Here is a 14,638-nt window from a genome sequence, read left to right as displayed (position 1 = left end):
AGTAATAGTAGTAATAAAATTATTTGAGTGCAACGAAAAATAAAAAGTCTGTACTGGGTGGGTCGCTGACAGCTGGTCAAGAATAAATAAATAAATACTTAATGTCTCTCATGTTAGACTGGTCTTTTATTATGAAAGAAACTTTTCTTTTGACAGACATGCTGTGAAATGCATGTTGCACAGGAAAATATATACGTTAAGATTATATATGTGTTTTGAACAGCTATTTTTGAAAAACAAAATTTGGTTTGTTGAATTCTAAAAAAAAAAAGAAAGTGGGTCGTGATTTATTGACCGTGGCAAAATATGGGTCCCAGAGTGAGATCAGTAGAGAACCCCTGTACTAGTGGACATAATACTTCTTTTTGTAGTAAGTACATGAATATTTGAACAGATTATGACACAATAAAAGCTGCTGTGTAAAACCTACGCACGTGATGTGAAGTAAGGATACAAAGAAAAGTCAAAAGTGATAGAATCTGCAGATTTCTGTACAAATGACACCTCAGGAGAACCTGTAGGTTGTATTAAATGTGAACTCGTTAATTTTCGCTGAAACTCTCGCCTAAACATTTTCCTCTGAATCAATCTGTGAAATTACTTCTAAACATTAGGTTAATCTATGGTGTCGGTGAGGGCGGGGCGAGCGAGGACTAAAGGTGCAAGGTCGGCGTGACAGAGCCGATCAAAATCAGTTCCGGTTGAGCGAACGAGTCGACAACGAGGCCTCACCTCCAGGACGCGCTGACGTCACCATGCTGGGAGGGAGACACTCACAGTTCTCACCAACGCATGATGACTTTTCAAAGACTGGGGTCACGTTGTGCGGCAGCGTGGAGCTGATCTACTCACACGCTTTGAAATAAACATCGGCAACATCTGAGGTGAATTTGAAATAATCACATTTAATAAAAACATGACTGTTTACAGGTCTGAATACATCTGTTATTAAAAGATAGACATATGTTTTTGTGGATTTGCTAATTTCTCCTTCAAGGATAAAAACTGAACATACAAACTCCCCAGTAACTGTGGTGCAAGTTACCTTAATTTATGTCATAAATGGACATGTACTATGTTGAAAGTTGTGAAATTTCACAAAATAAACACTTCAAAATGATCACTAAGGCTGTGTTCAAAATGTCAAAAATATGTAGCATGTAGTGCGTTGAGTATGCGAGAAATACCCAAATATATACTATATGAGGACATTTTTTAAGTATGCACGGTGAGCACAATAGTCACACTCAGCTGTCCCATGATGCATTGCGAGCAGAATATAAAATGGTCCTGGGACCAGCTTCAACCTATCAATCAAACAAACATCCACTTTTCAAAACAAAAGCATCTCTTCTTGTCTTCCATTAGTTTTTAACACTTTTGTAAATAGGGCTCTTGTTTTGAAGTTAACAGGAAGTTCTATCAGTAGCACAATGGCGGGTCTCTGAAAATCTCCAAAATGTCGGCATGTAATGTGTTTTATGTTAGTTTTATGGATCAAATGTGCACATGTTGATATTCTACTTGGTCACTTTCTCACTTAAAATGTTTTCAGAACTTTCAAAGGTGGAGAATCAACAGAGATATTTAGCCTCAGTGTGATTCTGGTTTTAGTCGTTGTAGGTTCCAAATGCATCTTGGGAAACTTGGAAGTATACTTTAGTAGGAATGCTCATCATCCTAATCATACTATAAATATATATATATAATAGACAGTATACACTACCGGTCAAAAGTTTTAGAACACCACACTTTTTCCATTTTTTTTTAACTGAAAATGATTCAGTTTATTGTATCATTGCACTCTGAAATGAAAGCATAGAACAAATAAGGAATTTGAGTTGAAAAAGAAATGATGGAATCCATGAACAATACTGTTCAGCTGATGCTCATGAGGGTCTGGTACCACTGTGTGTTCCAACACTGCTCTTATGCAGACAGAGGGAGTTGGAAGTAACCAGGAAAAGTTGGAACACCTGTAGGAATGAGTAGCACCAGCTTTCAAGGCTGATTCAACCTTCATTGCTGCAGAACAGCTTTAAATTGTGTGTTCCCAAAAAAGGCCTATTTGTATAATTCTGAAATGTACATTATTTGTCAGTTTTGGGGAACCAAACCTCTGGCCGTTCAGTACTTACCTTTGTATCATTTAAAGCTATTCATTGGACTTGCACGACTTGAATTGCAATAAATAACTGGAAATATTCTAAAACTTTAGAGCGATAGTGTGTATTCATTGAGTTTACAGTGTATAGTACAGAGTGTGACATTTTGAAAACAGCCAAAGCCTTTGTTGGAGATGTGACTATGACTGGGCTTTTTAAGTTATTTGTGTCTAATTAGCTCATCGCCTTTTCATGACATTACAGCATGTGATTATAACTCATGCATTTAACACACACACACACACACACACACACACACACACACACACACACACACACACACACACACACACACACACACACACACACACACACACACACACACACACACACACACACACACACACACACACACACACACACACACACATTTAGACAAACACTTTTAAGTCTTAAATCATCTTTTCCTCAAAGAAGGAAACTAAACCTGAGAGAAGAGATAACGTGATGGCTGATACAAGAAAAGTGTCTAACGTTAATCCACTTTTGGTACTAATCGTTAAATTAATGTATCACATTTTGTATGGTTAAAGTACTTTAGATACCAAAAATGATCCTATTCAAACAGTTAACATCATGATTTTTCCACATTAAGGCTTAGTTACATTTACATAAAGTAGATTTAATCATTCAATATGATTTAAAATGGCTATTTATATGTTATAAACATAGAAATCTGTAAAACCCGCCTCAATACCATCAAATCAATCTAATTTTAACCATATAAACATGTCCCGTCATTAGACCTATCCATTTAGAAACTTTAAAACACTCCAGTTGTCCATTGGAGTAAAGATTAAAAGTAGCCAAACTAAAGTTGAATACACGTATATGAGGGTCTTATTATGTTCAAAGGGTAAATCAGTAGGTAAACCAGTAGTCCACGTAAGAACGCTTGTTGAATAGATTGTCACATGGTTTCTTTCAGAACAAGAAGAATGGCTGCCCCAAGAAATTAATCACAGTAGACACACCATTATTCTTGGATGGACACTTCTTTTGAAGACGTGTCTCTAGTTGCTCATTTGTGCAAATCTGTGCAAAGTGTAAAAGAACGAGAGCTTGAACTGAGGCGAAAGGTCACGAATGACCTTTCGAAAAAAAAACCTTGAAATACAATCCACAGGGAGTAATGAATTCCACATTTCCCGATCTGTCGACTGTTGCTGTAGAAGGATGAAGCTTTGAGTCATACGTGTGTGTGTGTGTGTGTGTGTGTGTCTAGGTCATTTACAACAAACGCATCAAACCAGGTTATTATCAATTCTCCGGACAGTTTCTCTTGTTTGCGCTATTCTGGCGTCTAAAGCCACCAAGGTCACATGAGTGGACTGTGAGTGCTTCTCCTGTTACACACACAGATAAGCCTCGTCTCACTTAATACAATATCACCTTTCTACCCACAGATATATGGAGGGCTGATAATGCAGCATTAATGGGAAATGCATATGAGCGTCTATAGCGATCGATGGACAAACGTCTGGTAACGAGGTGCTGGATGCGACGAATCTGAACCTGACATTTATGCACCGCACGACCACTGAGATAAGACCAGATGACTGGGATTATGTTTCAAATGATGTTTCACATTAAATTCAACCTTTACACATCATGATCTGAAGAAAACTCATAAGCTAAAGGTTATGGTGTAATATATGAGATGCATCAGCCAGTAAATGGCTCCGTGTAAACATAACAGGAGTAAAATAAAATAAAAAAGAGACACTTATTGGTTGATAGGTGATGGGTTCGAAAGTGAAAACCTTAAAGACTGCCAGACACCAGAAACAGGAAGGGGGAGAACTGACTATGCATCTAATCATTTGAACTCAATTTTTTTATTTTTTGCCAATTGAAATTGTTGCAGGATTTTCACATTTCCTGTTACGGTTCACAGTGAGGCCTATTCATGGATTGAAGTGAGTTGCTGGCTCTTTTTATTTTGCCAATATAATGTTTCCAAACACCTAATATACACCCGGACTTTCAACGGACTACAGAATATATATAATATACATAAGAACAGCAGTATATTAATCTGTGTACTGTTCGTTCTTTGGTTATTCTGTTTGAAAACCAAATCAAAATAACAAATAAACATGTGGTTATTTGGTTTTACTGAGTTAACACTAGAACAGATACAGAAATATAAAAAAACCCAGACAAACAGCGTTTTTTCTATTTGAAAATCAAATCTTGTTCTGTTTGTGTGATATTTACGAGAAAACTATGGACGAGAGCTTCATGTTTTAAGCTCACCACACAGATGGGACCCATAGACGGGGGCGGAATTTTACTCCTGGACAAAAAAAGGAGCAACGCATAAAGACAACTGATGAACTGGTGAATTGAAACATTATTAATACATTTTGGAAAATAAAATGGATATTTTACCTAAAACATGATATGTGACTAAAAGAACCCAAGGTGGTGTAATGAATCTACTTGTGCTCCACGTTTCTTGTGATCAAAAATAAATGTTTTTACTGTCCTTAAAAAAGCTTTAATTGTTTTTGCAAAAGTATCAAATGGTAGAAGTTAGTCGATAGTCAGTCACCAGTTTATCTGGATACTATTTGGACCGTAACACCACAAAACAAAACATAAACATGAGCATCTTTTTATGAGTTAAAACATCCACAGACTGAATGAAAACAGGAGCAGGACCAGAAAACAGTCGTATAGTGTGTGGAGACCTGGTCCAGGACCCGAGGAGGGAAACCAGGTGCAGCCGACTTCAGTTCGCGCTCTAATTTCACGGTCCCAGGTAGAGTTGGCAAATGTTCAATCAATAAAATATTTCTGATTCTGATTCAAGCTACATTCAATAAAACTCAAAAATATTTACCAGGGCTCAGCATTTTCCCACGCTTATATCACATGATGTCATTTTAATCTCAAATTGTTGAAACAAATTAGATGCAACATTTGTCACAAAATTAGGGAAATTTAGGGTGAAGATCCTGCAGGTACTGATATCTCATGTATTACATGGAAGTGCAAACATGGCACATTAAAATGGCTCCCTCGTTTGCGCGGTCTATAATCTGTGTTTTTTTTCTAGAATAACTAAAAAAACCTTGGATTTTTAATTCATTAGATTTGAGAGTTTGACTTTACAACAGATATTTCATTAGCATTAATTTATTTCCTTATTTTCTTAAATTACTAACCAAAAATTAGAGTGAAAAACTACTAATGTTTTCCTTCCTATTCCCCCCATCCATCCATCCATCCATCCATCCATCCATCCATCCATCTTTGGCTGTATTTAGTTAATTTATTTTAGTGTACATTAGCTGCACAAACGTCTTAACATCATTCAACCGGCCTGGCCACGTCACTCTCCCCTAATTCCTCCATTCTGTCACTTCTTGACTCTATTCATCAGAGCTCAGTCCAAACCCAGCATGACACTTATCTTAAAATATCGCCTCTAAAAGTCTACTTCAATTTAATGGATCATAAGGCCTCAGTGTGAATATTTAGAGAGTGTGTGTGTGTGTGTGTGTGTGTGTTGCCTGGAGATTTCATCCAGCGCTGGGAAAATTGATGAAGAGACGGTGAAAAACTCAGAGATCATTAAATGTGATGGCAGATTTGCCAAACACTTTCCAGAATAGTTTATGTTGATAGTTTTTTGTGCTGTCAGGGCTATATGTTTAGTAGGGAGACAGCTGCTGACAACTGGAGAGGATGATAATCACCACACACATTTACGTTTTACACCCATCGGAACACTCGTCTGATTTATTGATACGGAACATTTACTGTTACATCCTGTAAACTCTCCCCGAGTTAAAATACTGCAGGAAGGAGCCAAGGATGAAGGAAAAAAAACTAAGGTTTCTGGGATTCCTGCTGGATGTGTGGGAATAAAGGAAAGATCCCTGGATTAAGCTGGGCTAACATGAGCCGCAATCTTTTTGTAGGTTAATATTTTTTTTTTACATTTTCCCAAAAAATGTCTTCACATTGGCCCTCATTAATGAACCGTTCGTACGTTTAGATCTGAGCGTGCGACGTGCGTTCGACCATATCCACAAAAGCTTTGGTATTTAATTTCATTTAATTTTTGATGTGATCGTAAGCTACGATCAGATCTCACGTCAGGTCTGACCTGGTGTACGCAAATCTGAGTGGATTTGTGCCGCAGCAAAATGTGTTAATCTGAAAATAAAGTATTAAACAAGCTTAAGATGTCATTTAGGCATAATAGCCATACAACACATCACAACAGATTATTTAAACAATTTAAACAAAATAAAACTACTTAAAAAAAAAGCCCACGTTATGACTGATACCACTTTTTTGGTTTTGTGAATAGTTCCTTAAACATTTACAAATGTGCTTAGGATTGTATCTGTAATGTGATAAATTATAGGTAAAATTGACATAATAAACAGACAAGGGACAACATTTAGTCATTTTGAAGAATTTTTTTAAAGCGTTTCTATCGTTAATTTTAATTTATTTTAATGTGATATTTTTTGCCTAAAGTGTGTGGACTGAGGTCAATATAAACGTCATGTCCGTGTGCGTCTCTCCAGTATCTCTCTGAGGAAATTGTTCTCAGCGCACACAGGGGGGCAGACTTCACCTGCTGATCCTCTTCCACAAAGCGTTTAAACAATCTTCTTTTAGTCCAGTTTTCATGAAAAAATATGGTAAATGTGGCTTTTTTTAGGTTTAGTAGACATGACGCAAATATTTACCTCATTTTCACTCTGCCTTCCCTACAAATATCCATTTTAATGGAACTCTGATTGGTTTTGGTGAAACAGCTGCACATCCAAAAACTGTTATTCCACCTTTACTGTTTACAATTTCATGTAAACCTAGAAATTGGATTTTAAGCCACTGGCTGCATGAGTTCTTTTCCCAGAAATCCAACCTGCTGCACCAGATTTCTCATCTGGTCCATATAAAACACATCATCACGAACAGCAGTACCATCTTCATTGTGCGCTCTCACACTTTAACAATTAAAAAAAAAAAAGGAGCCCTAAGGAGGTCGTGGGAAATGAGTACAGTGATCACATCAACAGGAAATAATATAACAATCTAGGAGGGAGAACTTCTTTAGTTTAAACATTTGAAATTAGTATTATTTTGTGAGTAAAAACATGCATTTTCAGCCTAATTTGTGGATTTATTCCTTTGATGCACAACAGCTGCATCATCATTCTTTAATTTGCTGTTATTTTCAGGACTCACCTGGATCTTGATGGGCCAGCTAAAGTTGGAAACGTACACGTAGAACGTGATGTTGTGATAAAGTCTGAAGTTGAACTTCTCACAGGAGAAACTGTCTCTGTGCTCCTTGATGTTGGTCCTCGTTGTGATGGGCATCTCCTCACCTGAGATGGTTCCAGCTGTGAAAAGCAAAGATACGCCATCAACGTTCCACACACTGAACGACAGGTTGGGTCACAGGGAAAAATGCACGACTTTAAAATAAAGCAACAGAAGCCATTACTGCTGGTTGTGTTCAGGTGTCATGGTGTTACTAACCACAAATTACATGAGAAACAAAACTAAGTCCAACAACGTAAACAGTCTTTGTAATAAGTTTAAATATTAAAATATTACAAACTAGGTAAAATGTAAATTAATACTTTTTTATTACATCATCAAACTAACAAAACTCAAAAAAAACCCTAAAAATTTGTAATTGCAAACTTTTTATTTCTTCATAGATAGAATAATGTGCTAAAGAAAATGATTGGTCAAAACAGCAAATACGTTTTCATAGAAATTACAAAGTTTATAAGTTTAATATATGACGATATAAATACAAATCAAAGTAAACTAAGGGGGGAAAAATGTGTAAAAAGCTGTGTTCAGATGCTCCTTCATTAACGTTATCTAAGTTGAGAAGAATTCATCTACATCAGGGGTTCTCAACCTTGGGGTCGCGGGTCGTCAGATGCTACGAATATTTTTTGAACAATTTGAGCCAGTTTTTGATTATTTTACCCTTTTTCTGCAACTGCACCAAACTTGCTATATTTTAACCTATTTTCAACCCTTTTTCTTCCCATATTTTTGCTCCTTTTAATGCATTTTTGTTACATTACTTCCATTTCATCAAATTTCAAAGCCTTTTCTACACATTTTTTTTTTTTTTTTTTTTTGAACTTTTAAGACATTTCCGGCACTTATGAACCCTTTCCACCACTTTTCCCACCTGATCTTGTATATGTTGACAAATTATTGTCACTTTTAACCTCTTTTCACCATATTTCATGCTTATTTTAACCACATTCATCATTTTTCATGCCCATTATTTGCCAATTGTTCCTAATTGTTGTCTCCCTCCCCCCCATTTCTGCCACTTTAAAGTCAATATTGACACTTTTCACCACTTGGCCACTCTAATTTGCAACTTTTAACCAATTTCAGTGGTTTTAAAAAAACTCATTTCATCACGTTTTCCACCATTTTGGTCACTTTTAACCCATTTTAATTTGTGTAACTAAACACCTCCTATGAATATAACAGCTGATCAGCTGTTACCTACTGGCTCTCATAGTCCATATTTGATTCTTTGTTTAATTTAGTTCAGAAATATCTCTTTGTTCCTCAACGCTCATTTGATATGAATAATAAAAAAGAACTTTGCACCATTTTGCATCGACAAAAGAGAATAGAATAGAATAGAATAGAATAGAATAGAATAGAATACAGAGTAGAGTAGAGTTTACTGGAAGCTAACAAAATGTATGTGTGCAAGCTGAACTCCACAGAATAATCCTTCACTGAAACAAATAGAACCTAAATGAGCATCAGTTGTGCAGCCGTTGAGCAGAATCTCTCTCTTTTTTTTTTTTTTTTTCAAATATGCAAAGTAAAAACTGATTTATTTCCCCTTTTTAAATTAAAGTGTGCCTTTAATCTAAAGAGAGCAAATCTCCATCCAGGTATTTTCAGAGCACTGATCATTAATACTGATTGATGACTGTACATATCCAGCAGTGCTGCAGTCGTACATTTAGTATCCTTGGGTGCATTATCAGCAATTCTCTGCAAAAGGCTGAGTTTTTCAGATGCTGCAAATAAAAATATTTCAGACTTTACTTTATCAGGGTTATTAAACACTGTGTCAACCACTCACACACACACTCAGGATCACACAGAGTAGAAGCTGTGGGCATCGAGTCTAATCAAAGTACAGTTAATATGTTATCTTTTGAAAGGACACACGATAGCCAACGACAAAATGACATCACAGTGTATGTTTCAGGTGAAGTCACTATTAAACGCACTTAGAAACTTGATGAAGGAAATACAAATGGTAATGTTTACCTGTTGAACTTAAAGACCATGTGATGTTGAGGTTGAAGTTGTTGGAGGCATTGATGGACATGTCTAGGTTTTTGTTTGCCTGTGGAAAACAACAGAAGGTATTTATGATTAATGCATAGTCGCACATTAAAACAACAACTGTTAAAAAACACAAGAAACATTAAAATAAATGTACTTTTTTAATTTATTTATTATGCAGGCCAGGTTGTATGGAAGAGGATTAGGGCCACTGAAAAAAAAACAATTGTAGAACACTTTTTTAAATCATAAGATGATTTTTTTTTGGTCTGGATCTTGACTTTTTTTTTTAATTTTTATTTGTCTGTTTTTAAGTTTTTTTAATCTTAATACATTTTTTTTTGTCATGATTTTTTGTCTGTTTTTTTTTTTTATTTGTCTTCATTTTTTAGTTTTGATTTTATTAGTATTTTTTTGAAGGGTGGTCGTTTTTTTTTTTTAATCTAAACATTTTTTTTTCCAGTCCTGATTTTTTTAATCTGTTACAATTTTGAGACAAGCTCCTTCCATTGATTTATTTTTTTTTTCCACTAGTGCGTTATCTTTTTAGTCTTAATTATTTTTTTGGTCAGAATTTGTTTTTTTCAGTATTAACTAATTAATTTTTTATTTTTTTTGTTGATTTTTTTTCATCTTTTTCCGTAAGATTGAATTTATGTTCGGATAATAAAATTTTTTGATTTTTTCCTTCCCTTCAGTTCCAAATGTCTAACAATGAGCTGAGAGAGGCTCTTGTTGAGTGTTGGAGGACCAATTTGCCTAAAAAGTAGGTGGCTTGAAACCAAAAAGTGACATATTTATAAAATAATGCTGCTGAACATGTCTGGAAGTGACAGTTCTTGGATCTCTAACAAGCAACTAGATAAACAATGTACTGTGCTTGTTGAAAATAAAGTATTGACTGTATCTTTAAATCCTTCTCCTAATCATTTGTTAACTCCTGACCAGGAGATCCAGATTTAGTGAGCCTATACCAACAAGTTTGGATTAAACATACAGTACATGACTTACCTGTTCTGGTGTAGCCATGAAGTTGATGGCAGAGTAGTGTCGGTCATCTTCCTGAAGAAGGCTGAAGGTAAACTGGTAATCTATCAGTAGGTTATCTAGACGGGAAAAAAAAAAAAGACAAAATGACAATGATCAAAAAGTGGTGAAATGGGATTTTAAAAACCACAGAAATTGTTTAAAAGTTGCAAATTGTGAGAAATAAAATTTAAAAAGACAGAAAAAAAATGTTTAAACTGGCAAATAATAGGCATTACAAATCGTGGAGGTGGTTAAATTGGCAAAAATAAACATAAAATGGGATGAAAAAGTGACAACATAAGTGTTGTAGGTGGAAACAGTGGTGGAAAGGGTTTATAAGTGCCAAAAATGTCTTGAAAGTGGAAAAATGTCCAGAAAAGGGATTGAAATTTGATGTAGAAGTGGCAGGAATGGGAGAAATGTAGCAAAATGCATTAAAAGGAGCAAAAATATGGCAAGAAAAAGTGATGAAAATAGGTCAAAATATGGCAGGTTTGGTGTAATTGCAAAAAAAAGGGTAAAAATAAGCAAAATTGGGCCCAAATGGTTAAAAAAAAAAAAGAAAAAAAAAAAAAATCTGTTTCTTGAAGGCATGTGGCGACCCCCTCCAAGAGTCTCGTGACCCCAAATGGGTTTCTGACCACAAGATTGACAACCCCTGCACTTTTTTGCACACATTTCTTAATATCACCATAATAATACATTTTATTTGTAATGCACTTTACATTTGATACCAGATCTCAAAGTGCTACAAGATTAAAACAATGCACAGGACTAAAAAGATGATTATTTACTCATAATAAAGCTGTCTTACAACCTTTGGAGTATATAATTCAGCTACAACCTCAGTCGTGCACTTTGAACTTTTCTTGAGCAGGTTTTCTAGTTTAACACCAGCTTTAATGTGTTTCACTGACTGGCCAGAGGATGTTCACAAAGCTTTGCATCTTCCAGAAGACACAAATTGTTTGTGTATTTCACAAAAACAGAGAGAAATACTCCTAATCCTAATCACCTTCCTCTCCGCTGTTCTGACTTGATGAGTTTGAACAGACAAAATGAAAGAAAATGAGCTTTGACATTAATCACCCTTGTTTTGTTCAGCTTTAGTGTTGAGTTAGAAAACATCAGATTTCATCAGCTCAAAGGCTTTAAAATATCAGGCAGACTACACTAATGAAGTGATACTGTTTATCCTGTACGGCTGCGGAATATTTTTATTACTTTAGAACATGGAGATACAGTTGGGTTTGAAATCATGCAACCAACTCCCACTGATGTAAGAATCAACCATTTAATCAAAGTTAAATGACACAATACTTAAAGGCCCTTTTTTGGGTTTCCTTATGAACAACGTTATTCAACACTCATAGGAACTTAGTTTCTTTTAGTTTAAATCTAATTTAATGTGGACTACAATATTAGTTTGTATTACACTTTCCTACATCAAAGCTTATCTGGAAGAAATTATGGGTGGATTTATTTCATTTTCAATGTTAAAACTCATTTACTATTTACCAATTGTATTAAACTTGAATTAACTCAAGCATGTTCTGTAGTAAAACATCCTCCAGGGTTGATTGTAAATTCCCATCAGGATAAATTGGGCATCTACTTACAAACCAGTTGGAATGTTGAAATAAACTTTAAAGCTGCTGGAAATGATGATTTTTTATCATATAAAGACATAGTGTAAACCTCATAGATCAATAAAGTGAAAATCATTTTCTTAAAAAAGGTTTAAATTGCCGCTCGAAAATTGCATTAAAGTAATTTCCTTCATTTTTACTGTGATTTCTTGTGTTTCTTTGCCAGACAAAGTCGGTAGTAATTGGCTCGACACCATTTTTGTTCCTGGTATTCTCCATGATATCACTTCATTCTTTATTTGTGCAACTTTATGTCTGTGTAAATACCAGAAATGAGTTTGTATAAGTCACGGTAAGAATGAAGGGAAAACACTTCTGTGCATCCATCTACAAACCTTTTTCGACAATGTTCGTAAACCGACAATTTCAACCTTTTACATCTTTTTTTTTACCCAGAAAATGATCTTCTACTTATTGATGAAACCTTTTGTCTCCAGCATCTTTAAAACCAGACGCAGCTGCTCTTGAACTCTTCTTTTTTAAAATAGAGTGCTGTGTGTTTTTTTTAAAGTGCAGTGAGGGATTTAAACTTGTCACGTAAATTGCTTTTTTTTTTACCCCCTATTCTCTTATTTCTGAATCCAAGTACCCCCTTTGTCTGATTTCAACATTTTTCTCAGAATATTTTAAAAAAAACAACTTTAGAGCAGCGATTCTCAACTGGTGGGTCAGAACCCAAACGTGGGTGAGTCGCAGACAGCTGGTCAAAAATAAATAATAGCCTACTTAATGTCTCTCATGATGGACTTGTCTTTTATTTTGAAATAAACTTTTCTTTTGGCAGGCATAGTGTGAAATGCATGTTGCACATGAAAATATATGAATTTATGTTTTAAAAAACAAATATCTACGTGTTTTTCAACAGCTATTTTTGAAAAACTGAATTTGGTTGAATTCTAAAAAAAAAGTGTGTCGCGATTTAATTACCGTGGAAAAATGTGGGTCCCAGGGTGAGACCAGTTAAGAACCACTGCTATAGAGCAAAATGGTGGAATTAATTAGTGATAACACACATTTTAATTAACCTCCTTTTGTAAATAAGTGGAATGAAACAGTATTTGGTGCCTTGTAAATACATTTATTTCTACAGTTTTTTTAATCATTTCCAGTCATCTCCCACCTAATGTTGGACCACGTTGGACTGAGAGAAGAACACCGACTCCCTCTACAGGAAGAGCCAAAGCCGCCTCTACTTCCTAAGACGTCTGAGGTCCTTCAACGTCTGCAGAAAAATGCTGAAGATGTTTTATGAGTCTGTGGTGGTGAGTGCGATCCTCTACGCTGTTGTTTGCTGGGGGAGCAGACTGAAGGTCACAGACTCATCAACAAGGCCAGTGACATTGTGGGAATTGAACTGGACTATTTAACAGTGGTGACAGAGAGGAGGAGCCTGACCAAGGTGAAGGCCATCTTGGTGTGCATGATGTGCTGGTCAGTCACAGAAGCACCTTCAGCACCAGGCTCATCCCACCATGATGCTCCACAGAACGCCACAGGAAATCATTCCTGTATAATTCATCACTTTAACTTGTAACGTGTCAGCTTCAATTGTTATAAATCTGTAGTAATAGTGGTATTATTATTACTGTTGTATATATCTGTGGTTGTAATAGTTTTATTATTATTAGGGGGCCAAGCCCGCAGACCTGGGAGCTACGTGTATGCGTAGCAACGTGCTGTGGATCCGTTGGTAAAAGTGGTGCTGCAGGCTAAACTGTGCATGGGAGGGTTATGGAATTTGAAGGGTTGGTCCAGACCCCTCCACTTACCTCGATCGCAAATAAATTACATTTGTCTGCCAGCAGGGGGGCTATAACCAAGGCCATCACTGTATGGAATGTCTGTTGATTCTACCATTGTCTCCATGGAGACAAGTTCAGGTTCACGTTCATAGGGGGTCACTTTCATAGGGGGTCACTTTCATAGAGGGTCACTTTCATAGGGGGTCACTTTCATAGGGGGTCAAGTTCATAGGGAGTCACGTTCATAGAGGGTCACTTTCATAGAGGGTCACTTTCATAGGGGGTCCATGCAAAACCTGGGAGCTGAGTCGAGCATGAAGGCTTGGCCCCCTTTCATAATGGTGTGCAGTTCTAGTTATAATTATTATTATTATTATTATCTCATTTATCTTTTACCATGGTAATGTGTGCACTGGTATTTTTTGGTTAAAGGTTAACAGTTTTTTTACTTAATTATGTACATTTTCTTTCTACTTTTCTTTCTTCTTGTGTTTGTTCTTTATTTGAAGTATTTCTTGAACGGCTGTAAATATTTCTGATCATTTTTAACAAAAAAATTAAGATTATAAAACACAATATTTTTAATGCGTTCATTTGTTAATATTCTACTCTCTCTCTCTCTCTCTCTCTCTCAAGTACCCTTGCAGTGCCATTGCGTACCCCCATTTGAGAAACACCGACTTAAATCGTAGAGGTAAGTACTGTATATGTCCAGGCAGTTTTGAGT

General features: G+C 35.8%; 1 protein-coding gene across 1 annotated transcript in view; it reads right to left on the bottom strand.

Annotated features, from left to right (window-relative positions):
• atrnl1a (attractin-like 1a) overlaps nt 1–14,638 on the bottom strand; it is a 230,695-nt gene that overhangs the window by 121,002 nt on the left and 95,055 nt on the right. Inside the window, exons 23-25 of the mRNA XM_028469441.1 lie at nt 10,503–10,597; nt 9,474–9,552; nt 7,383–7,540 (exon numbers count right to left, since the gene is read on the bottom strand). Coding sequence (XP_028325242.1) covers nt 7,383–7,540; nt 9,474–9,552; nt 10,503–10,597 — 332 coding nt within the window. The remainder of the gene's footprint in view (nt 1–7,382; nt 7,541–9,473; nt 9,553–10,502; nt 10,598–14,638) is intronic.

This window comes from Gouania willdenowi, chromosome 15 (assembly GCF_900634775.1).
Source record: "Gouania willdenowi chromosome 15, fGouWil2.1, whole genome shotgun sequence".
Lineage (NCBI taxonomy): Eukaryota > Metazoa > Chordata > Actinopteri > Blenniiformes > Gobiesocidae > Gouania > Gouania willdenowi.
The sequence above is the reverse complement of the archived record's forward strand: the minus strand, read 5'-3'. Positions and strand labels throughout refer to the sequence as shown.